Source organism: Amblyomma mixtum, chromosome 3, assembly GCF_055824585.1.
Source record: "Amblyomma mixtum isolate Tamu chromosome 3, ASM5582458v1, whole genome shotgun sequence".
In the NCBI taxonomy this organism is placed as follows: Eukaryota; Metazoa; Arthropoda; class Arachnida; order Ixodida; family Ixodidae; genus Amblyomma; species Amblyomma mixtum.
In genome coordinates this window covers 341,443,259-341,469,910 of record NC_143014.1, presented here as the reverse complement: position 1 = coordinate 341,469,910, position 26,652 = coordinate 341,443,259, and the positions used below count along the sequence as shown (strand labels likewise).

Sequence of the window (26,652 nt, the reverse complement as noted above, 5' to 3'; positions counted from 1 at the left end):
AACTGTCGTTTACATTATATTTTACACTTTAGGCACCGACCTCGAAAGTAAAAACTGCTGTTGGCATTGGCAATTACGTGGCGCTTCCAGCAGCCTTGCACATAAGCGGCCTCACTGACTCGTGTGTGTAGCCTGCTCATCGGGCCGAGGGGGAAGCCCATTTAGCTGGAATCATCGCCTGGTTGGCTGTAGCATTGAAGGACTGAATTTGGGTTCTGTATGCGGTGGCAGGTCACTCTGGCCGCACGAAGAAGCCGTAATCAAGACTTGCGAACACTATTTTGGGCTTCAGGCCTCGACGTGACCAGGCCTAAAAGCTTGTTTATTTTTGAACAAGAATTTCACAATCACGGGATGGCACTCAGACGGCGAAGAAACTACCAATGCGATGGGCACGCCCAACAAGGCCAGGTGTGAACTCCCGGACAAGATAGCAAGGAAGCACAATAAGCATCTTTTTTTTTCTGTCTCTTGCCATGATAAGGTTTCATGGCGAATTCCGCAAAAAATGAATTTATTTCGTTTGTATAATGATTGTACGTCGCCTAGATGAAATTGAACAATGACTTGATGGTGCGTTAAAAATGTACTCTGTCTTGAACAGCTGCAATGATTTCTTCAAGAATGTGCATTGCGCGAAAGTTTTCTTTAAAGTCTTCAATGTGTTTTTACATATTCCTGAGCTTCGTCTCGATTTTTGTTGCGCAGTTTAAAAATATTAAAACTGTCGGACTATTTTTCAGCCTCACCTTTCCCAAGATCTCTTGTTTGGTACTAATGGTTCCAAGAATTTCGGCAATAGCAGGTAATGTCGGGTTGGTTCTTGGGAAATAGAATGTAGGTTCGTGGGGAGTGGCCAGGATTTCATTCAATATCGCCAGAAAGAACAAACAAGATGATTTCAGCACATTCACTCTTAAGTGAACTGAAAACTGTGAGAACGGTAGCACGACTAGGCAAGGATTGCTGTACTTTTTAGCATATAGTGAAGAACTGTTACAAACCTGTAGGTTGATCAAAAGATGCCTGAGAGCAATAGCGCTGCGTGCGCTTCTCCAATGATGACTGAAGGCGAAAGTGTTGCGGAGGTTATTTAAATGCATTTCTTGACGCGCTGTCGTTCCTCGCGAAGGAGCATCGTGCTCTAAGGACACATAGTGCAGGCCAGCAGGTAGACGTAGAAAAAATACTGACGGTATCGCCGGGACAAAACACGCTGGCAATGCAGCTATAGGTGGTCATCCTAAATTATTCGTAAGCTGATACGAGCAGAATGAGAACATCAGCATAACCTATGGGGCGAACAAAATATGCTTCTGAGCCATGCTGCTTACAGACGCCGCTGGGGCATCTGCAAGATGCTGATGATGTCGAGTTCCGACACCGCGGTTTTCACAGCATCCACAGGGGCATTCCCGCACGGGGATGTTGGTGAGCAGAGTGCCACCACGGACCTGAGCACCCACGCTTAGCCGTACATGGCAGCGCCGGGTTCGAGGAAAAGGGGGTCCTGGTTGTTGAGCCGATGATGAGCGCTTAGACCTTTAAGGCCCGTCGGTGGAGGCACCACTTTGGCTCCCACTTCCCGTAGACGACACCTACGGGCTGACCCGACGAGGGGATATCGGCAATTGCCTTTTCCTCTCTTCCCCTTGCTTTCACTCTCCTATCTTCTTACACACAACTCTCCTGTCTCCCTTCTTGTCTTTTTCTTTTTTCCTGGCGGCTAGGGCTAACTTTCGCTAACTACACTGTGTTGCGCCATATTGGGTTATAGTTAGAGTGTGCTGCCGGCGTGGGCAGCGCTTGCATGCATATTCCTGCCCCGTCCCCTGATTGGGCTCCATGGTGGGTGGTTAGCACCGTAGCCGCAAACACATTTTACGGCTCCCCCTGTTTCTTCAAATAATCAACCTTTCAAGACAGGCTGGTCCGATGTAACCAAACTATTCCTCCAGAAAACAAAAGAAGTCTTCGCGAAACACCAGGCGGTCCACAGTGACGAAGCAGAAAAACCAGCAAAGAAAATATCCCTATACATAGTTTCTAAATGTCTTATAAGAAGCCTTGAGCCCCGATTACGTGGTGACAAAACTAGCTAGCGATGACTTGCTCCTAGAGATGAACAGCACATTGCAGGACGGCCATTAGTCGGAGAAAACACCGATGGAATCACATGAACAAAACCCGCTGGTGGTGCCATGAACGATGGTGGCCTTGATTTCTTCGGAAGTTTAGAGGAGATACCGACACAATTCCAACGTCAGCATAACCTAAGGGGCGAACCGAAGATTCTTGTGAGCCATGCTGCTGCATGCTTTGCTCCCATGCTCACTGACACCGTTCATTGGCGGTGTTGAGCAACTAGCAACAGCGCCAATACATCGTCGATGTGATTAATGGAAAGCAGTGCGAATTTAAAAAATAGTCAAAGCGCCCCTCCCCCTGCCCCCGCCAGGCGTTCAGAGAATATGTCAATGGAGATTGTGTTATCACGCTCAATATGCAGAACTAAACCTATCCACTGCCGCAAAAACGGGTCCAGTAGGGTAGTGTAGCAATGGAGGGGCGGCAACCCGGGACGTATATACTCTCTTCCCCTTTTTGTTTTCCAGAGAGCCCAAGGAAATGAAATACACCAGAAGTATACCCTTGTCAGCCGTGGATGAAAGCCAACGCGTTTCGCTCAGCCCTGCTTGGACGTACACCGGACTAATGTAGCATGAGAGCTATGCTTGAAGACTGTTTGGGTAGCATCCGAAGATGGAGTCCGCTCAAACACTATCTCAATTGACAACACTTAGAGATTGTTTTGCGAACTAAGAATTGCAGGCCTTTTAAAAGAACGCTGGGGGCTTCTGGCGCAATCCCTAGAGCCATGCAATAATTAAAAAGTACTGCAGGTTCTGGCAAGCTGCTGCAATCCTTAACGTCGTCTGGCATGTCCGCTGCAGGGTGTCTTATGTTCTGCAAAGAATGTGGAAGAAAAACTTCGACAATGCATACATCTGCTATACATTGCTTTGTCAGTTGATGCTATACATGAATAGTTCTTATGATTCCACAATAAAATTAGCACAGAATTCTGCACTGTGTAATGCAGTGTTCTATATCTCGATACTCTCTCACCCCTGTGATCCAACTGTGGACACATATGCGCAGTTGTAGAGCACTGCATTACTCATTGGAAGATTTTTCTGTCAATTTTTATAGTGGGAGGACCTGAACTATTCATGCATAGCAATAACTGACAATGGAATGTAGAGCAGATATAGGCATTGTCTGGGTCTTCCACATTCTTCGCAGAACAACAGATTCACTCTGTAGCAGATGTGCCTGGAGACGTCAGGATTGCGGCAGCTTGCAAGCACCTGCAACACTTTTTAATTTCAGCTTGGCAGCAGGGAATGCGCCAATGGCTTCCGGCCTTGTGAACGGATGCCAATAGAGCTGTGGCTTGAACCCTCGCTTCCTTATGCGCTCGTACTTAATGTGCAGGTTAGTTTGGCAGCATTTGGAGGAGAGTGAATTGTATTTCCAATGAATAAAGCTTTTGCATGGTTAGAGCACAAACAGACGAATAGCGAGAAAGAAGGACGAGACACGCGCTACTAATGGCAACTGAAATCTTTATTGCTGGAACACATGAATTTGTACTGCGAAAAAAGAGAGATAAGAAGATGAAGTTAAAGAAGGTACGCGCGCGCGCGCGTACGTACTCGGAAATGGTAGCCAAATTGCAGCGATGGCAAGAAAAAATAGGATGAAGTCATCAAGCGGCCGTATGAAGCACGCAGTAAGTCGAGAACCGCCACTTAACAATCCTATACCTGTCGTTCGTCTATATATACTCACCACTGGCCGACCTGCATGTGGCGCCAGTTTTCCCGACATTCGGACAGAAACTGTGGTGAAACCTTCTGTCGTACAGCGTTTCGGGGGATATCGGTTTGGTTTGGTTTATGGGGGTTTAACGTCCAAATGGACATTAAGCCCCTAGTCAGTGTGTATGTCAGTTTGGCTGGATTTCCGTCCAAGTGAGCCATTTCGGACTCCTCCTTTGTGTATCAGAGCTACGGGCTAGTATGCTCGTCATATCACGCGCACTTATTTGATGGTGTGAATGTTTTTTAAAACGAAATACAATCAATCAGAAGTGCATAAAGAAGTTGCTACAGTAGGAGGTCGCGAAGTAAAACTCACTGGGGGACATTCTGTCAGAAACATGTGAGTATATGTACACAAGTGTGGCAGAGGAGCTGAAATAAATACAGGAAAAATTGAAACTGATCAGTACAATTTACGGCAATGAGTAAGTTACAAAATAGTAACTGGTGGAAGATTTTTTGGAACATAAAACAAAGCTATAGAATGGAAAAACATAAATGTATAAAAGAAGAAACAAAAAAGACCTCAAATACTGATGGGCTATGCAAAGATGCACAGATTATCAAAAAAGAGAATGGAGACAAATCAAAGTATTTGAGATTAGGAGCAATCTGACTGTTTACAGTATGAGTGGGGAACGTAAAAACGAGAGCAAGGCAACCATAGGCATATCTTGAAGTTGAATGAGTTGATAAAAGGGGATTTTATTGATTGCTAGAGTTAATGAAGACTTTTATCGCCAAAAAAAGCCGTTTGCTTTCCATCATTTGTGTTCACCTTTAGCAGTAGCATATAGATAGAAACTGTAGTCTGCTTAGGCATTAAGAAAAATTTGGGCATTAACCACCATTCTGAATCTCTGAATAACCTACCGCAATTATTTCATGTGCTATCCATACCGCCCAATCGAGTGTATACTACACGGCACTACTTCATAATTCTGTCCACCCTATGTTCACTATTCCACTATTCCTCCACCTGCCCATCATGTCGCATTTCACCATCTGCCACCATCTATCCATAATCTGTCTGCCATTATCTCCACTGCAGTAAACCACTACGATGGTGCTTAGCACAATAACCACCATCAGGAAGGTTTCTGACGGTGCTTGAATTCAATGCTGCTGTTGTATCAGGCGGGCTCTACGTGGCTTATTGTGTCGACAATAATGTCGAACCCCGATATATCCAATTCGATGGGGATTGCGAAATAGCTTGATGTGTTAATTATTCAATATATAAAAATAGCAATAGGTAAGGTGACGTGTAACCTAGAAAAGGGAACACATTGCACGCTATTTACACGCTTCTTGTAGCGACGTGCCGCCCGGGCACCGCTTTCTAGGCGTTGCTAGGTCTAACCTGCTTTGCTTCGAAGCCGCCGCAGATTGTGCTTGGGAACTAGCGACTGCCTACACAATGCTTGTTATTCGGTTACCCGTACAGTATACATAGAACAATTAATTAAAATTGAAGTATTTCCGCGTGGATTAAAGGCGCCCTCTAGCATCGAAAACGGCACAGCTTCTTTATTAACCCTAACCCTTGTTTGGATAATACCTTGTATGGCGTATCCCAAGGTATCTTGCTCGATCTCCTGCTTTTTCCGAACAATACGAATAATCTACATGGCAGTGCAACATCTTGAGTTGAATTATACGTTCAAGAATACCTATGTCACGGGTTGTCACTCCGGTGAGACCAGGATGTAGTAAGTTGATGGTGTTCTTCCCAGCTAGTGACGCTAAAGGTCTCTGAAACAAAGCCCGTCTATTTTACTCGTAGTCTACCTCGCACTGCAACAACAATAATTCGCTGTGGTGGTTCAGTGCTTTGGCCGCTCAGCTTCTGAGCCGGAAGACCCGGGTTTGATCACGGCCGCAGTGGCTGCGTTCCGATGGAGGCGAAACACAGAAGGCGACCATCTGCTCTGCGATGTCAGCGCACATTACAGAACACCATGGGGTCTAAATTAGTCCGCAGCCCTCCATTAGAGTGTCCCTCAAGGTCGATGGGTCGATATGAGGCGTTAAATTTCCAAATTTTTTTATTTTATTGCCAACAACACTATCAAACTACGACTACATCAAAAGTACCTTGACTGCCCTTTGACTTTTACCTCACATAGCATCATGATATTAGCATTGCTGATAGCGTCTGCTAACTGCATACTCGGTCTGCTCAAACGCTGCACTAAAGAGGTACCAATAAAGTCTAAAAACTTCCCTGTACCACTACAACCCGGCTTAATAAAGGATACACCACAGCCACTTAGGGCCCTGACCAAGGTAGCTCGTACTTTTACCACTTTACTTTCAAGAGTCGTCTGTTTTGCGGAAGATATCGGCTCTTGACGGAGAAGCACGTCATGTGCAACGGTCTTACACTCTGGGCTAGGAACAGTCCACATCAGCCTCCGGGCGGCGTTCAAGGAAAAAACGCGAAAGAACCGCCCAACTAACATTACTTCTAGGCCGGCTACAGGAATATAGGTACTAGCGGCCGGGTGTCCACCTGCATGGCTGCCGGAATTCTGCCCGAATCAAACGTGCGCACGAGGAGCTTAACTGTTCCAAAGGACCCTACACAGTCTTCAGCAGCTCCAAGCACGAATAGGCCATGTGCATCGGTGTCGCAGGTGCTGCCGTTCTTGAAGGCCGGTGCACTGATGCCCTGGTGCTATGACCTTGGCGCAATAGGCTAACTGTTTGAAGAAATCAAGCCCTCACACATGCGCACCTTTCCTAAGAATACTGCACAGAGCTTAGCGGAAACAGCATGTTTGTGCGCTGTTCTCTTGGACTTAAACCTGAAGCACGCCGTTCGGTACCCCTTTGTTGAGCATTTCCATGTAGCCACATACTAATATTCGTCCGTGCTGACCTCGCCTATCCTACTTTCATGCTCATCTGCCAACTCTATTGCTATCGCCATTTCCTTGGCATCACTTCTGATCAGGCCCGCCTTCGCCAAAGGCTGCCGGAATCCTGCAGCCCGCATACTATACATCTCGAAAGATCCCGTGAAGACTGCCTCAGAAATTACATCCATCTAGAATCGAACGAACGGCCACAAGTAAATTGTTTTACTGGCTCATCTGGAACCTGGCTTCACTGGGCTATCACCCTACGAAAGTTTGTTCGCCGTAACTAGCGCGCCTTGTCCAGCGCAAGCCAACCGCGTTGGTGCTCAGCGCTGGGACAAGCAGCATCCCTTTCTTCTCGTCCGTAATGCCACGGCTCTTGAAGGACGCCTTCAGACGAACTTGGTACGCTGGCCGTTTGTCGGTGGCGTTGTCAAACTGCGGTGGGCCTGCGTAGTTGGCCATTCCGTTTGCTAAGTGATGTTGTCTGATAATCCAATCCCTGTCGCCACTAAACTGACCAGACGTCTACACTCGAAGATACCAACAAGAAAACGTACGGGTTTAGTGTTTTGGGGCGTTGCTCTTTTTTCCCATCCGAACCTGGGTCAGGAAAACGGGACCCGGGAGGTGGGGCTAGGGAAGCGATAGTCCACAATGCGCAGCGCACACGCAGACGTCATAAACCACAACAGACGTTTTCCTAGTTTGCCCACTGCTTTGGAAGATGGCTTAATTACTGTTTAGCAGACTAGGGCAGCGAGTGTGGCAGGGTTTTAATCTTGCGACTGCACTGCAGCAAAAGAGGACAGAAAAGCCTGCCACGCAGCTTCAAGGTGGCTTATGAGAGGCGCACGCAATAGCAGGATATTGAGCAAAACATGCACATCAGATATTTAAGTTGTGCTACAAAAAGAAGGCACATGCAATACATAGTGTTAGCTATTGGGCTCGTTCGTAATTTACACTCATGCTAATGTGTCTAGCTCAAAAGGACGACGAATACAGAAACTTCGTGACAACACAAACTGAACAAGCGAGGGGAGGCCTCAAGGTGCTTGACAACGTTTCGAGCAGAGGGTTTTTTAAACGAACGCTCTCTGTTCGTCGCCCGTCAGTAATCTTTGGCCTTTTGTGTTAAGATCAAGAACGCACACAATACCTGCTTGTTAGGCAAGGTCTTGGACTACGGTGTTGAAAAATTCAATTTGGTGGTCGACATCGACCGTTGGTAATGCGATTATCTGGATCCTTAATGCACAACCTTTTGAAAGTTACTTTTACTTTTTGTATTGGGGATTAATTAAAGGAACAAGATTACCACAATATACATCATAAATCAGAAACCCTCGCTAAGCCATAATGGCATCGGATATTAGCTGCAGCGGGAAGATCAGACCATTCTGCTCAAAAATCCCTGCTCAATACAGGCCATACTTTCGTACTTCGGCTGCAACGTACAAGTGCCTGAATTTTCTTGCGTTTGGACTGCATGGCGCATGGAAGAAAGTTCATGACGACGACGATTTTTAAAGTACAGCGTCAGAAATTGTATGTTTAATACTCTTGGAGAAACTAAGGGGGCAGTTTGGGCTTGTTGGTGGCACATGACATACAAAATAGCGCTCGTGTGTGTTCTTGCTTGTCCCTGTGTTCTGTTGCGCTATTTTTTATGTATTGGAGAAAGGGTGTGGCCACGGCCGAAAGGTGTAAAGCAGCGGCAGGCGAAAGTAATCTATTTGCGCCGCCTCGGGTTTGAATCCACTCGAGCCCATAAATATGGTAAGTTTTTCTGCTTTCTCGAAGGCTTTATACCGACAGACGGAAGCCGGGGTTTCCTTTGCATGGCCGTCCTAACGCTAACGAATCAGTAAACATACCATATTAGTAATCTCTGAACTGCAATGGGAGGCGAGTTTTGTTTTCTTTAGTGTCGCTGTCCACGCAGGTTGTCATCTTCCTCCTTGAACATTTCAAAGATTTTAGTTTGTAGCATGTGCTGTGTTTCACCACGCATCTACCCAAAGTGACGTAAATTCATTAATTCATTATTTATTTTTCCAGAAAGTGCCTGGAGGGTCTCCTTGGCTAAAAGCTGCTCACGCAGCTTGACTAAGGCCAAGAAGACCGTTTACATAGCAGTTACAGTGAAAACAAATTATAATTAAAACAGACATTTTACCTCTAATTTGCAATAGTGAATTCAAGTTTTGTACAACATTCGGAGCACTGAAATTATACCATGCAAATAACACAAGTCAGAAATCAAACAAAACACACAAAAAACACATTTAAAGAAACGTGGCAAGAAATATTGTACAATTGATTTACATGAAACAAAGCACAAGAACAGAACAAGAAAAAAAAGAAAAAAAAGGAAAAAAAAGAACATAATGTGCAACAAAACACAGTATAACAATACAAAGTATTACCAGGGGAGAGCAATTACAAAAAACGAGATCTCAAACCTCTTCTATTCAAACCTAAAGTGTGAGTATTTTTGTTTAGTATAATTGGGAGGTTGTGTGATAACGCTTGATACTTATAAAAGGTTCGGAACCGTGGGATTTCCCACAAATCTTTGTTTCTTGTGGGTACGTTAGCGTCGCGGCGCTGCAGTGATGCTAATGACATTAGTTGATTTATTGTAGTAAGGGAGGAAAAGTAAAATGTTTTCAATAGTCGGAATTCATAAATATCCTCAATACGAAGTATTTCAAATGACCTAAAGGTACTCGTTGTAGTGGCCATTGGCTCCATATTCGCAATATGACGAATTATTCGCTTTTGTATTACTAGAAGCCTGTTTAAATTTCTCTTTGTTGTTGTGCCCCATACTAAAGTACAATAATTTAGATGAGAATTAAATAACGCTTGATATATTTGAAGTTTCGCTTTCAAAGGCAGTATACTGCGGCAGTGTGCTACAGCTCCTGTAACTGAAGACATTTTTCTACTTAGATAATTGATATGAGTATCCCAGCCTAAGCTAGAAGAGAAGTACACTCCAAGAATTTTGTAGTCGTCAACAACTTCTATTTCTAATGTTGGATGAGCTTCGGGTGCATCGATGCAGCCAGTCGTTAGATAACTCCTTCAAACTAGCCGTTTCTATTAGTGACACATTGATGTCTTCAGAAGGTTTTCTGTTGAGGGAGCTGTGGGTCTCCGCCACCGCCTCTACCCAAGACACACAGGTAATCGGCCCAGTATAGGAATCGCATTGGCAAAGGCTGGTCCAACAAAGGCCCAGAATGAAAGCATCCGTTTGCACTATTGGGACAATTACATGTGCTGCTTGAAGTCTAGTGTTCGACAGAATCCCGTGTGGCGAGGAAAATTCATACTGATTTGTCAAAGAAAACATACAAGCGCCGATTCCGTATGCCCACGGCGTGAGTGAGAACCTTGATCGCATCTTTTCAGAGTATGACGTTCATGTGGCCCACGTTCCTTCGTGCAAACTTCGGCAACGACTCTTGCGAGTCAAGGACCCTCTTGACCTCAATATCCGTCCAGGTGTGGTCTACAAGATCCCCTGTCATGATTGTGACGCTTCCTATATCGGAGAAACAGGAAAATTCAAGACAAGGCTCCAACAGCACCAAAGTGACGTCGCCAAAGGAAGATCTAACTCAAACGCTTTAGCGCAACATCATCAGGAAACTAGCGATACCATCGACTGGGACGCAGCACGTGTGCTTGCAAAGGTAAAATCATTACCAAAACGCCTTATCATAGAATCATTGTACATTCAGTCCTCGCCAAACACTATTAACCGGACCCGTGGCAATCTCCCAGAGATATACCTGCGCACGCTTCGAAATATCGCCCATATATAGCTCCCTTCCCGTCCTTCGCTTCTTTGTGATAAAGGCACCCGTACGGGCGCCGAAACGTTCATTCCTTTTATTTTCTTCATTGGCGAGTGTATGTTTTCTTTGACAAATAAGCATGTGCTGCTTGAGTAGCTGGCAACGTGGGAAAAATAATTGGTTTTCGTAGTACATTTACCTGACTGTGCAATGCTTACGTGTTGCTTCAAGATATATAACGTGTGAAATCACATAGAACTAATTAATCCCCTGATGATAGAGGGGTTGAATATTTGTTAAAGGGTGCTCAAAATCACACATCTAAAAACTACTCATCCTTCAGAATTAACTCGCATAGACATTTGCGCTCTTTAAATATACCTTCAGCACAGAATTCTTGACCCTTAGCTTGATAGAAGAACAAGCTAATTCCTTCCGCACCACTATCGCGTACTACTTCGTTGCTTAGTAAGGTGCGAACTGCATACGTTTGCCCAAATGAGCGAGACGCAACAAGCAGCCTGTCACCAATGACTTCGGTTTTTGCAACAAATAAAATCAGACGACATGCACGTGGCCCAGCCTGCCCCTTGTCGCTGATTTGTCGCTAACGAAACTGTTCCCACGAGGTTCAGGCTTAGCAAGCGCAAATGATGGGACAGCAAGACTAAAACCGAGCCAGTTGGTGCACGTTTGTCTGGTGTGGGCCGCGAGGAAGTGTCGACGAGCCAGCGCGGTGACTGTATTCCAAGTGCTTTATTCCATAGAAAGTACGTCGAGAGCGCACGCTTCCCAGCAAAGCGCACTTCGCGAACCACTATGGCGGCACGTAACCGACTACGCGTGTCGACGGCGAGTGTTGCTCGCTGATTCAGAGGTGCATCCCTCGTATAGATCTGCAGTGGTGTGCATTGAATCCTGTACAAAGTGCATTGCCTGACAGAAACAGTCCCACACAGACACACAGAGAAGCCACAATTAAACAAGCGTCATTTGCTTTCCCTTGTATCAGGGTTGCCGATGTTACTTTCCGACAACGAAAGTGACAAAATAAGCACGCGGTTCTAGGTTACTGCTTTTTACTTAGGTATTTGGTAGCAATTTCACATTAGCTCCATGAGGTTGAAGATGTAGTTTGTACGCAACTGTCGCAGGAGCTGATTGAACGTGCCCACGTAATTGTCATAACATTAAGGGCAAGTACGAGCACAAAAAATGCACAGGACATCATCTTCGAAGACGAGAGTTGCCGAAATAATAAAGAGCGTCCCGTGAAAAACCTAAGGAGCAGACAATTATTGTAGGTTAGCCCGTTTCTTGCGTTCGCCGCTAACACGAACTGATTGATTCGCTAAAAGCCATTCCTGTGGAAGGGACTGTTCATGAACTGCAAAGCGGTAATTGTCCTGGAGAACACAAAAACATGAAATATTCAGTGCTTGATTGCCCCCTCAATACAAGGGCACAATTCCGTGTTTTTTTTTCTCACTAAATTTTGAAGAATTTGCAAATGTAAGTTGTGAGTCTTCATTGCAATTGTTTATCAGCACGCTTGTAACCTTGTGGCGTTTAGATTGAGTGATACTTATTACTGCTCATAGTGACAAAAGCTCTGCAGTTCTAGTTTTTAGCAGTAATATCGCTAGCATGACCGACGAGTATGAACGCTTGACACCGACCAGAACCTATCGACTTAACGGGAAGACATGGCTTCTACCACCTCATAGTATATTGGAAGCAAACAGGAGCTCCCATGGCTCGGTCCGGCGATTCGTGCTTTCGTTGAAACATCAGCCACTTGACTTATAATCCAACGCTATTCTCACTCTTGTGCCTTCCGTTTCTCTCTATGACTGGGTTGCGTTCACGGGGCGTGGCTTATATTTTTCCTCTCACCATGTGCGTCGACTTCGCAGCGATGGGACTGGAGGCGCGCGATGTGCCACCCTGTTGGCGGACTGCGGGGCTGGCGTCGTTCGTGCCGCCTGCAAAGAGGAACGGTCAATATGAAGCTTTCATTGTCCCGATCCTGAGCACGCGGCCTACAGGAGACGCCCTGTGGAGAACTGCGGATTTATTAAGCGCAAATGCTTTTAGTACCCATTCTCAGCAAACAGCCCACAGCCAGAGAGACACCGACGCCCAAACAGAGGGAGCCAGTAACGCCGGAACAGGTAGAACATCAGCTGAAACAGTACTTAACTTCTTCGAAAGATATGGTCCGCCCTGGGCAGCCTATAATATACTGCAGTGTAAAACTGCTCCATGTGTCGTGCACTAATGGAGAGCGGGCTATTAGCAATAAAAACACAGGGCGACACGGGAGAGCGCTGCGCGTAAGAGGCGTGTGGTCGAAGGAGACACTAGTTTTCACGTTTAACGCAATTAGGTCAGGTGTGATGATTTTAAAAGATTCGTCTGATGAGCTGCTTACCCAGCTAGACAGAATACGGGGTATGCGTAAATGAAAGACAATATGATGATGATGATGGTTTTTTATGGAGTAAAGGCATGTGTGGCCAAAGAGCGCCGTGCACGATATTTTATGCTACTCAAGGTGGGGTCCAAGACCCATTTCCCGCGCTTTTCACCCTAAATAAGCCGAGCACCAGACCAGGGGAAAGCTTGTACCCACTGTAACACCGATGGGCAACCGGCGGCACTGGGGATCGAACCCCGCACCTCGCGCATGCGAGGCGGATGTTCAGACCACTAAAGTCACCGCTGCTGTTCTGAAAGACAATATGCAAGGAATTGCATGAGCAGAGTGTTAGGGTGAAAGGGCGGCGAGAGGCCGCGACATTGAAACATGGACATAATTACGCGGGCTACAACAATATGAATTGCCGAGACGCATTCTGAACATAATAATGGTGCTCCGGCTAACTTTAGGGAATGCGGTTTGTAACTAAGTTCCGAAGTTCAGTCGGTACTAAAATAAATCAGTGCTACTAGAAGATTAAGGGCCAAATTTTCGAACACTCCATATCTAAGCGAGGAGGCCTTAACAGCGGATCGCCTTCCTTCGGTCAATCTTTAAACACGCCTTACTAAGGAGTTTTTCGTGAGGCCTCCCTTGGAACGTTTTCTTGAGGTAGCCACTACGCTACCTTCATGCTCCCTTACCTCTCTTCTTGACCACTTTGCAAGCTTCACTGCACAACAACCCGCTCTGCGCTTGTGCAACATAAGGCGCCTCCGACGGCTGCGGCGACGCCGATTTTACAATCGCACAGCGAGCAATCCCTGCTGCCGCTACATTGAAAACATTGGGACGCTGCCAGACCGTTTTACTGCCAAGCCATCGAGAGAATTTAAACAATATACGTGAAATGCAAAACCAGAGCATATAGGCGCACGTACCTCAAAACAAATATAAAGTTATAGATTAGTACCGACGTTTTTACTTTTTGAATTTTGACGATTATATTTATAATATAGATCTCACATTCTCGACCCCACCTATAGGGCAGAAACATGGACGATAGCGAAAAGGGTTGAGCATAAGTTGAGGACAACCCAGATAGCTATGGAAAAAAAAGTGATAGTTGTAACGCTAAAAGACCGGAAGCGGGCAGAGTGGATGAGGGAACAAACGCGGGTTAATGACATCCTAGTGAAAATCACGAGGAAGAAATGGGCTTGGGCAGGGCATGTAACACGAAGGCAAGATAAGCGTTGGTAACGGAGTGGGTTCCAAGAGAAGGCAAGAGTAGCAGGGGGTGGCAGAAAATCAGGTGGGCGGATGAGATTAAGAAGTTTGCCGGGATACGTTGGCCGAAGTTGGCAAAGGACAGGGTTAATTGGAGAGACATGGGTGAGGGCTTTGCCCTGCAGTGGGCGTAGTCAGGTTGATGATGATGATGATGATGATGATCAACCACAGACGCGCACAAGCGGCTCCTCGTGGCTCTGGGAGCCTCCTTACCGAAGGAGCTGCTAAGGATGGCTTGAAAATTCGATGACTCCCTTCAACGCTCCCTTGAGTTAAAGAAACGTAGAGGACGCCTCCTTTGAGGGAAGGAAACCGTGTAAGTTAAGGATCGTTCTTAAATTTGTCGTTAACACTCTCTACCCATGGCGAAACCGCAAACGAGGCAGTGAAAAGAGACATGGGCTGGGCATCGTTCGATGCAGGGGAAGCTCAGAGTAAAAAATTGTCACGGACTAAAAGAAGACTAAGTGGGCAGTGACGCGAAAAGGAGCGCTCGCATTTGGCCCGAAGCCATTAAATCATGCCATCACTACCCGTCACGTCGTTCTCTATTCATCGGCTTGCCGTCACTTGATATTTGGTGTGAGATGAGGGATATACGCATCATCCTGGCCCTGGAGCTCCGGTGTCCTACGTCTACCATGGTTGTCAGCCGGGTATTCCTGGTCTGCGCTGCCCGGTGGTGCGCCAGCCCGCAAGACTAGAGCCGACCTCACCGTTGGCCCTAGCCCCGTTCCTCACCCCGACCAGAAGACACGACGAACAGCAGACCCCACTGACCCGAGAAGCCGCCAACACGGGAGCGCACAGTACCCCTGCCAATGCCGTTTAGTGAGTCCATGAGCCTAGGTGGTCGGCTCCCGGTGACGTGTGGCTCCGAAGCTTCGTTGGCTGTGTTTCAAAGAATGGTCATTTCACATGCTTCTCACAGGCACTGAAAACCTTTATCGCGCTCTGTCGTCGCTGACGCTGCTTCCCTGTGCGCACGCCAAATTTGCTTCGGCCTATAAAAAAACGCTCAATGTAAATAAACGACGTGTGAGGAAAGAAAGATTTTGCGCTGTTGAATTCGAAAGTAGAAAATCTGCCATGGCATGTCGTACTTACGTTGACCGCTTCGGATGCGGTCCGCATCGGATACAAACAAACAATAGAAATACATGCAAAGATGCTTTTTCTAGTGTTGCCGTTATTTGTACCTATTTAGATTTCACGTGCCGTCAGTAATATAATGATTTTCTATATGGATTGCATTTTTATTGCGTAATACTTCTCCCTTTGGTACTGCATGCGAGCATGACTGCGATGACTGCATGACTGCGATGCGGGCAGTCCGTGACACAGGAAACATTCGCAAACTTTGTTTCAATGCTGTCGATTCAAGCATACGCTCTCTACGTTCGCGAATGCCTGAGTATCAAGATCAGAAAAATATTTGTTAAAGGTACTTGGTTAATAGGATTTTAAAAATTTTAACACTACCAATAAAAGAGGAGACGAGGCATTTCTTTCCTAATACTGTTCTGTTATTAAAACAAGCTGTATCGAAGAATTGAACACTTGTGGGGCAAAGCTTCGGCAAGCGACAATTATCACAAACGGTAATTGTTGTGAATATATGGCTAATGACCTAACCAACAGCAATTATCCTTCCCTCCCTCCCGCATAAGGCATACAATTCGACTGTGGAGTTCAATAAGGTTCGCAATCGGCCGCTAAAATCGAAGCGCCACTTGCTAGCTCTTGCCTCACACGCCGGCAGCCTGTCACCCTTGGAACTACGAACCTTCGGAGGGGCGAGAACGAGGGTTTCTTTCATGTTCTAAAGATCTTGCCACTCTGCATGGCCCAGAAGCAAACCATGTGGGCTGCATATTACGGCGCTAACAGTATCAGCTCAGTTCACCCGTTTCACGTCATAGTTCCAGTGCTCTAATCCTGATTGTGCTGAAAGAGTACTCCCTCACAGCGAACCCGCCAAACCACTCAAACCCCTACTGCGATTACCACAGGTCCTTTAATGACAGTACAGACGCAGTGGCAATGCTAGTCATGCGTGCACTCATCTGTAGCGGCGATCAGTTGTCGTACCGTAAGAGAAAACGGTTGTAATTTTTTACAAAGGCTTTACTACTTGACACTGACATAACAGGATAATAAAAAACTAATAATAGATTAGATTTGTGCTGCTAATCTTGTGGGATTTAAGGGAGCGTAAGGAAAGACTTAGCTAAGACCGAAGAAGTCATGCAGAAAGCTCCAAGCCGTGCTTACAGAGGTCGTCTTGACTAGGGTGACCAGTGTCCGGTGAGCTGGTCATGTCGGTGACCTTGTTGTTCATGAACCTGACCAGGTTGCAGCCCATCTCATCATTCATAACTGGTCTTGGTCAGGGCCCGTGTCTCTGGGCAGGTCCGTAGCACTTTCCATCCCGACCTGCATAGAGTACAAGCACATGAATGTTAACAGGTGCAGGTTAACTGGTTGTGACGATCTTGAGAACTGTGGCCGCTTTATCCCCGACATTTCACTTTATTACACTTCATCGAGAAAGTCGTTAGCCTGATAGTTTTTACTGTGCCTTGACGAGATGCATATATTTTACATAAGACACATTTTCAACAAGTGCGGCCCGAGCTTTGCACATGGCGCTAAAGCACACATTTTTGGAACGTCTTGAATTCCTTCATATCGTCTGGATAAGACAGCGAGAGTCAGTTGAAAGAGAAGAAAATAAAAACACAGTTTTATTTGACTGAAACTGTTGGTTCGCAATATCGACGCGTAAATCAACTCCCAATGAGAAGAACCATACCTAGTTCATATATGCCGCTGTGACACGGACGACCAGCCTTATTGTAACATCAGCCAATGGCAATGGAATAATGCGCTACACAGTACGATAAAGAGAAAGCGCCTGAACACGACAACAATTTTGAAACCTCAAAAGAGGTCAGGAACATCCAGCGCGCTATCATTCTGTGAGAAAAGCAAAATCAGCCAAGGGAACCATGCATGTTGTTAAGATCTGCGAACTCGGACCAGGCAAAAATTCCCAGCGGACCGGAGTGAAGGTGGATGAGTCACCAAAAAACAACAGCAAAGAGGCGGCGAGGACTGTCGGCGTCAAGTGGCCGCGTCTGCTCTTGGTTCGCTGGACGGAGCGGGATGCTGCTGGAAGCTCAACTTGGCGGTGTTAAAGGGCAACTCCGGCGATTTTTGGATGTTCATCGATCGAAATGAAATTTTAAGTCTGTATTCTTTATGGTAGTCTGATATCTCATGTAAAATTTCGCACCTGAAAGCGGCGTAGTTTTTCCGCAAGCGAATTTTGAAGACAAGCGCTCCTCGACGCGAGCGGCACCTATTGATTGAGCAACTTTTACAGGCAACCCTGTACTGTGACGTCACTGGCGTGGTGGCGTTTAAAGCTGGTCGGGCGCGCGCTGGCGTTAGCAGTGTAGGGGAAAACTGAAAATTGATTTTGAGGAAAGTAAATCACGCAGTAACGGACACCCGAACTGCGACGTAAGGGAGGAGTGAAAGAAGAAAGGAAGAAAGAGGTGCTGTAGTGCAGGTCTCCGGAATTATTTCGACCACCTGTGCAATTTCGCGCCATCTCAACGTGCCCGATGTGATGTGTACGCCAGAGTGATGGGTCACGGCAACTTCTCATGTGCTGTGGGCAGCACAAATTCTTCATCTGTGATAACCGGCGTGATCTACCACAGGTTTCCTAGCGATAAGAACCTTTACGACAAGTGGCTGAAAGCTGTCCGCCGTGTCAACTGGTCGATGAATCATTCCCGCTTGTGCTCGGAACTAGAGCACTGCACGGGCCTCAATCTGAGGCCCGAGCCCGGCCCGGGCCCGAGACGTGAAGCCCGAGCCCGGCCCAGGCCCGCGGCTTCAAGCCCAGGCCCGGCCCGGGCCCGCTAAATTATCGCTGTAGTGAGCCCGGCCCGGCCCGTGAATCCCGGAGTGAAGCCCAGCCCGGGCCCGGCCCGTCACAGTAACGCTTGAGGTATACTGCTCACTGAGCAAGTAGACTGCTACTACACCGATAAGGAACTTGCCGACAAAGGTTCTGAAACCGCAGTTTGGCTTGCAGAAAGTTGGTGCTATTTAACCCAGAAGGAAGTGATTAAAAGTCGTTGTCGCCAGGCCCGTATTTTGGACAGTGATCTCGTGTAGGTGGGCAAAAATAAACTCGGAAGTCCCCAGAGGTAAATAAAAAGGGCAGCATACGAGCGTAATAGACTACTTTGCAGTCCCTCATGATTTTAATCAGTGATATTTTGCCGCCCGCGAAGTATAAATATTAGAGCGTCCTCGCAAGCAGTGGGATGACATTTTTATTGTGAGCGCGATCTCACAGGTGGAACTCAGGTGGAACTGATCGCCTTTTAGTTGAAACGAAAAGCTAAAAGGCTTGAGTATTTCACGGTGTGTGTTTTAAGACTATAAGCGTCCTAAACTAATATGTTCTTCCCGAATGCACTTCTAGTAGTGTATAGGTATGTTTTGGGATGACGAACGATCAATGGCCAATTAAGGCCGGTTGAATTTTACTCTTACTGATGGAGCAGAAAATAACGCGCGAACCACGTGATAACTTACAGGGCAAAACACTTGTCATGACAACCAGGCTGAAGAAGAGAGGAGGGATAGATGTGGTTATTATATATGTCTTTGCATCAGCAAGAACAAAGGTCATGTGTTACGCAGACAGCTTTAGAATCCACATGAGCGCTGACCTCCTTTGCAAACAAGCACAGGTGGAGGGCTGTCGCGTTTGGAATAGAATAAAACATACCTTAACTCATCGACTCGTTTCAATAATTTTTAATAAAAGCGCATATGTGCATACTTATACCAAACCACTTGACACAATCAAGGATACAATTATCACATCCTTATCCTTTATGCTGTCAAGTTTCCGAAAAAGAAGTGTTTAAATTATGTTATTATCCCACAACAACTATAAATAAAATAAATGTGAATTTTAAAATGCTATAACATATGTGGCTAACAATCATATGACCATCAAATCCTCGCTTTGAACAATTGGATAGCTTTTACAATTAAATATAAATGAAAGCTATAAACTTTATGTTGATCCTGCGTACACAAATGAAACAGAAATAAAAGTAATGAAAGCTTCACATTTCGCGTAAACAAAACTAGATTAACAAAGCAGACTGACTACATATTCTTGTGCAGAAAGAGCAAGTTGTCAACCGTTGCCGGCTTCAAGCACGTTCTTCGCTCCTGAATTATGAAGCCGGCGGCACTGAAGTTTCTTTCGCTACTTGCGCTCTTGCTGGAACGGACAGCACTTTTCGTGCAAATAGGGAAAGGCGAGGTAGTTGGCTCTGCTGACTTTTCCACCACTGCAGCAAGTCTTCGGTGCTTTCACATGAATAAGCGGTGTGAAGATATTTTTGTACTTCATCACCAGCTACTTGTGGTTCAGTGGCATCACGCCAGTCCATGAATTCATCGCAAAGCCTGCTGCGTTTGGATGGATTCTCACTGCCAAGTTCACTGTCGCTTGTTTCCTCCGCAGGGAAAGATGGACGCAGCTCAAGCAACATTTTACGGACTGTGTCATAAGTGCTCCGTAGCTCGGTTTCACTGATCATGCGCAGCTGGCGAAAGGGAGGCCACAGGAACGTCGCACATTTATGAAGTTCATCCACTTGCATCTTAGCGTCAAGAAATTCCAATGCTCTAGATTTCAGTTTGGAGATTGCGGAGCTGTCTGTCGAAGTTGCCGAGAGATGTCTTTTTACTTTCGTGAAGTACATGAGTACCAGAGGCAAAGTCACTACTTTTTCCCGCTCCAGTTTGTCGCTGGCCTCCTTGAACGGTTCCAAGAACTCAATGATTTCTTTCAGCGCTGCATTGCTCATGTCCTCCATCAGTTGGTCGCCTCTCTCTTCCAAAAGTTGCTCAATGGCTTCGTACTGTATCGAAACCGACTTTATCATCGCAAGTTTCGAGTTCCATCTAGTGCTTATTTCCTGGCACACTCCGTGGGGCAGCCGGCTAGCAAGCCCGCTTTGTTTAAGGAATTTCACAACAGCCTTTACTTTCAGCAGATGTTCACGCAAGTCGGGAAGCTCTTTGGTGAGAAAATCTTCATCAAAAGTGTTCCGGAGAATAGTATTTAGCACATGGGCACTGCAGTTCAACCTCACGTAGGGTTGCAGTGAATTAATGATGTTCGCCCCTTGATCAGTAACGAATACCACATTACTTAGCATGCCTTCGTCGATTCCCAACCTCGCACACCTGCGCACAATTTCTTTGCGGATGTTATCGCCAGTTTTCTTCTCTGGGGGGAAATCGCTGGTGAACAGTACTAAGTTCTTCAATTCCCATTTATCGCTGATGAAGTGAACAGTCGCAGTAATGTAGGCCACCTTCCTGTAGTCGTCGGTCCACATATCAACGGTCATAGAACACCGACCTTCTTTCATTGCTGATTGAATCTCAGGGATTATCTCCTCTCGAACTGTAGCAGCCACTTCAGAAACTTTGCGTGACACAGTCGTAGGGTGTGGGAGCACGTGCTTGGCGGATATACTTCCATACCGCGTACCAATGCTGATTAGCTCATCGGCGACTTTCAAGAAACCATCATCGCATACAATATCGAAAGGCCTCAGATCCTTTGCGCACCACCCAACACACGCTTTCGTTAGACTTTCTTTGATACTCGCCGGTATATCTGGCTTCTTTTCGCTAAAAAAACTGGTGATGGCCGAACAGCCCTTAGGCTTGCATTTATGGCGGATCAAGTGCGACGTCCCAGTCTTCCCACCATCGTATGCGAAAAAATGTTTGCATTCTTTGCATTGGACATGCCCCACTGGTGACAGACTGCTGGCGTCAACAACTTGGAGAAATCGTTTCCGTACATCGCTCTTCTTGGCTTCTTTGGAAACGAGTTTGAGCTCTCCTGAAGCAAGGGACTCTTTTAGCTTGACTGCACTCATTGTAGCACAGTTTGTGAGCACGACAAATGACACAGGTGCTGCAGGTAACCTCACTAACACAGAACACGTGCCTCAAGATTCATGCAGCTAAAATACCACATCCCAGAAGCAGGTACTACGCGAAACCAAGGTATAAGAAAGTAATAGTCACCAGAAAGTACCCATCACATATTCGCCGTTATTTCAGCTCGCCGGCTTCAATATGACCAAGCTGGATGGTTTTGTCGGTGAGTGACGCTGAAGACGAGGTTCGGGTACCGCGAGATGGATCCTCTGGCGAAGTTGTTCCACATTCACACCTAGGCCAGGGCTGCCGTTCTTCAAGCTGTGTCATTCCGCCAAATAGTGCGGCCGCCTTAAGCGTTGTTCTCCCCCATGATCTTCCCGCGGTAAGTTCAATTTCCACTAGAGCAGCTGGCGCCATCCATTGCAGCTGCTTGTAGGTAGTAAATTTGTCGTAATGAAGAAAACTGGTTTTTTCTTAACTTTCAGCGTTGTAAGTTGGCAGCTGTGTTCGAAATATATCTTAAATAACGAATATTGACATTATAGCTTGTTTTAGAAACTCACTATTAACTGAAACTGGGGGACTACACCCCGGAGCGTAGGAAGCGAGGGCGTGCTCCGTAACTATCCATGCGCTGCCATGCTTAGCTTTCCATGCACTTGCGGAAAATTAGCCACGTGTGCGGCGTTACTCCACTCCAGACAACACCACAGTAGCGTCTCGGCTTTGCGGTTTAGAACACGCGAAAGCAGTGTCTGACCGCTGGTCCTCGGTCACCAAGAAGAGTCAGCGTATTCGCTTGCATCGTTCAACGTGTACGGCGCGCGTCTAAAATTACTTGCACATTGCACTGTAAATGACGCTGATCGACTCGGTTTGCAGACGGCTCAGCCAAGCTTTCTGTCATTTCGAATCAGTGAGATTTACAAGCTCTCGCGAGCTTTTGTGGCTATTTCATTTACGAGACGTTCCGGTCAGCAGATCAAAAAGAAAAGGCACTTTGTGAATTTTCTCACATGAGAAAAATATAGCTATAAAATAAAACCTATGTTTTTGGAGCCTAAGGGCCCAAGGGAAGTCAGGCTGTGCGAGACAGCGAATCAGAGGGCTCCGGATCATTTCGACCACCTGGGTTTCTTCAACGAGCAATGATACTACAAAGTACAAGGCTTTCATGCGTGCCACCTCAACAGAAATGCGGCCGCCGAGGCTAGGAGCAAACCCTGGTTCACCGGCTCAGTAATCAAGCGCCTTGACCACTAAGCCAAAGCGGCGAGGAAATAAGGAAATAAATAAGTCAATAAATAAAGCTTAGTTTTTTTCTCAGCGCGTGCTATAACTCAAAGCTCATCCGTGTCGCTGCTTCAATGCCGCATTTGTGCACTTCACTCCGCAAAAGTGAATGAAAAGTCGGACGCCAGCCGTTTCTGTACGGACCCAAGCGCTGCTGGGGCCCGCAGCTTTAAGCCCGAGCCCGGCCCGGGCCCGCAACTTCAGGCCCGGGCCCGGCCCAGGCCCGGCAAAACAGATCATGTCCCGGCCCGGCCCGGCCCGCGGGCCGGGCCGGGCCCGGGCTTTCGGGCTGGCCCGAGCCCGTGCAGTGCACTACTCGGAACATTTCGCGCCAGGTTGCTATGAGGACAGCGTGTACCTCAGAGCGCGCTTTGGACTCGCCAAGGCTTCGTTCAACCGGCGCTTGAAGGCAGATTCTGTGCCAACGTTATTTGAGTACAACCGCCCATCGCAGCGGCCAGCTGAACGAAGCGCGGCCGTCAAGAGGAAGCGGACCACAGTGAGCGTGCTCAAAGTATGTTGGATTGTAGGACTGTAGCTGGCGTGAATTCACTTCCAAAAGCCCGCCGTCGCAACAAAGCTTCGCAAAGAGAGGACTGTTGGTGATGCATTCCCCTGTAAGGACCGCGGCAACGTTCCGGCAGCAGATTCTTTCATCAGGCTGGGTCGGCCGGTACTCGGCACACGAACAGCTATCAGCGGGAGCATCACATTAATTTTTGTTCTGACGACTGTGTCACAAATACATGTACGAGAAATGACTCAAATACTTACTTTTCCGAGTTCAGACCGTCTCCATGCTGCAGGTGACGCGGCCTGTGATGTGACTCGGCTAGCTTGCGCGGCAGTGGATCATACCTGAAAGGCGACTCGTCCAGTCCGAAATCGTCGAATGAGTCGTCTTCTAAAGACTCGCTGGTCTCGGAAAAGCTGTTCTCCGCGCTTCAGTCACGTCGACAGCGCGGCTCCGAACTTCGCTGCGCGGCGAACCCGCTAGTGACGTCACAGTCAATACCGCACGTGGACACCTCCCCGGTTTTGGTTTCGCGGTTTCGGTTTCGAGTTTTGCGTTTTTTGTTGTTTAAAAATTATTATAAGGTTGCTTTTGAAAACCTTGTATCGTACACATTACAGGAGATTCTTAGGAACACAAAACAACCATTAATTTAAAATGGCTGAAAAATCGCCGGAGTTGCCCTTTAACTAAAAGGCAGTGGCGGCAGAGACTTCCTGTTCCCGAATCCTGCGGAGGAGGAAGAGGCCTCTCATTCCCGTTCTGAGAGACGGATTGAAATTGCGCTCCCACGGGGGCTCCGAACAGAAGGCTTGCCGCAGTGGTGAACTCGACACAACGGTGTTTGATGACTAAGTTTTGTGCCTTGCCAGCGACCGAGCAACGAAAGCGCATCAGCATCGTATCCTGCCGTGGGAACTACCCCAAGTGTCGACAGTTGTCCACCTGATTGGACATCGCTCACAGAACTTTATTACGCAGCCATAGATCTAGAGAATACAAACTGTATTTAACGGGCTGATGGTCGGTTACCGAGGTACTCGTATCTCGAATGTAAAAATGTAAATCTACTGTACAGTTTCCTTCGTAACGGTGGGAGTTCGACACGGTCGTCCCGAGCCAGGAACTGCAGGCCTAAACTAAGGGATTCGTTTGCCTGAAGTCAGGCAAACCAAGAGCTCCTCAACTGTAACACTGCTGTTTAGCTGGGAGAAAAGAAGTGGCGAACGCTGTTGCAGCAAAAGTCCTGGCCGATATACCCGAGTGCGACTACCAGCATCTATTTATTTTAACCCATCAATATTGCAACCTTAAAAGAAGGCCGACGGCTCAACTAGGTAGTTCAGTGAAGGACACGAACGACAAAAATAGTAAAGAAAACGCTAAGAATGTTTTCTTCACAGCATTTAATTTGAGAGCCATTTATTTCTACGTTTACTTTTTGTATTTTGCATCTGAGCCTTGTATTTATTGCTGTATTTTGTGTTACAACTTGTATTTAATATTTTTCAATTTTGCTAAACCTGTTCTTTTTTGCATATAATATGTATTCGCCCCTCCTGCTTGGGCCTACTGTAGGCCTGCAGTATGTTCTAAATAAAAAAAAATAAATAAAAAGAAAACTTACAATGGGTGAAATAAAAGCTGCGCTGCACTCGGAACAATCATGGAAGCAGTTAAAGAGCGATACTTGTCGCTTTGTTTGCCCAAAACATATCCTTCCACGCAAAGAGGATGTACGCCCGGGCAATTTCTGAGTTCTCACCTTTGTGTCGAACGCGCGGCGGGAGAACGGTTTGCGAAGAAGCTTGGCGGCGAAGCAGCCGAGAAAGCGCACATGCGCTCAAAGTGCTTGCCGTTTTCATCTTGTATTGTCGCTCCGCTTTGTCAGAGAGTTCTGTACAGCCAATTGTTCGAACAAACGGCTGAACAACATCATGACGATTATGATGACGCTGCACAGCCGTTTGTTCGACACTCAGATGACACTGTTAAAGAACTGGCCGGGAGTAGGGTAGTAAAGATGGAGGGCCAAAGAAAAAAATGGCTGATGGTTTAGCATGGTTAAACCTGGTAAAAAGCGACTGCTTTATCTTCGGTCTCTTCTGCACGTCGCCGCCGCATGGTTTCATTCCAACGGCGGTCTATGGCTTCCTTCAGTCGAGCCGACTCGTCCATCTCTAGCCGGGGCAGCAGCGCCAAACACCTTTTATACAACCGCCTCGATCCCCTCCGCTCTATTGCGCATGCGCAGCTGGCGGAGCGCCGGCATCGACACGGCCGCCGCAGCCACGCTAACCGCGCGAAGCGCCGGGCGAGGCGAGTGGTGTATCGTGACGTCACGCGCATGCGCAGCTGGCATAGCGCCGGCATCGACACGGCCGCCGCAGCCACGCTAACCGCGCGAAGCGCCGGGCGAGGCGAGTGGTGTGTCGTGACGTCACGCGCATGCGCAGCTGGCATAGCGCCGGCATCGACACGGCCGCCGCAGCCACGCTAACCGCGCGAAGCGCCGGGCGAGGCGAGTGGTGTGTCGTGACGTCACGCGCATGCGCAGCTGGCATAGCGCCGGCATCGACACGGCCGCCGCAGCCACGCTAACCGCGCGAAGCGCCGGGCGAGGCGAGTGGTGTGTCGTGACGTCACGCGCATGCGCAGCTGGCATAGCGCCGGCATCGACACGGCCGCCGCAGCCACGCTAACCGCGCGAAGCGCCGGGCGAGGCGAGTGGTGTATCGTGACGTCACGCGCATGCGCAGCTGGCATAGCGCCGGCATCGACACGGCCGCCGCAGCCACGCTATCCGCGCGAAGCGCCGGGCGAGGCGAGTGGTGTGTCGTGACGTCACGCGCATGCGCAGCTGCATAGCGCCGGCATCGACACGGCCGCCGCAACCACGCTAACCGCGCGAAGCGTCGGGCGAGGCGAGCGCTGTGTCGTGACGTCACGCGCAAGAATTTTTTAGTGCGTTTTGTGGAAGCCGAGTTAACTGTAGTTAAAATTGGAATTTCCCAGTTTCCGCGCCTTTCTTTCTCCTCTCTTCACTTTCGCGCTAAAAAATGTCGGCGCTCCTCCACCGCGCCCGCCCACTCGGCCCCTTCGCCGGCTGGCGACGCGCGCTGGAGTTCCCCGGGGGCCGGAGCTTCCGGCCGTGACCAGAGCACGGTAGCTGCGTGACGTAACAAAGAGTTGGCGCGGCGAACCAATGATAGCCTTCCGCTTGGTAACGCAACGAGCGCTGCATGACGCGCTGAGCGCAGATTCGGGCGAAAACCCAGCATCACTGGTCGCCTTGAGGCGATGAAGAGCTAAATTAAAAAAAATATATATATATATATATTGCAAATGATGGGCTCACTTTTGAGGTCTTGTACGCGACATGAACGCTCTGTGGCCTATACTCTACGTAATGCGAGCGTATTATAGTCAACCTGAAACACCTTTTTCAAGGATTCTTTAAAGCCGCCCAGCGTGGCGCTGGAGCTGTGGAACGTGGCGCTTGCCAGGTACACCCTGGGAAACAATGAGGCACTATAGTCACCGTCGCCATAGC

The 26,652-nt window shown here is 47.6% G+C and overlaps 1 protein-coding gene across 1 annotated transcript in view; it reads right to left on the bottom strand.

Moving 5' to 3' along the window:
* Positions 1–26,652, bottom strand: part of LOC149356147 (uncharacterized) — an 86,592-nt gene that overhangs the window by 26,647 nt on the left and 33,293 nt on the right. The window contains exons 2-3 of the mRNA XM_089577750.1: positions 16,556–16,717; positions 12,463–12,551 (exon numbers count right to left, since the gene is read on the bottom strand). Coding sequence (XP_089433876.1) covers positions 12,463–12,551; positions 16,556–16,658 — 192 coding nt within the window. The 5' untranslated portion in view covers positions 16,659–16,717. The remainder of the gene's footprint in view (positions 1–12,462; positions 12,552–16,555; positions 16,718–26,652) is intronic.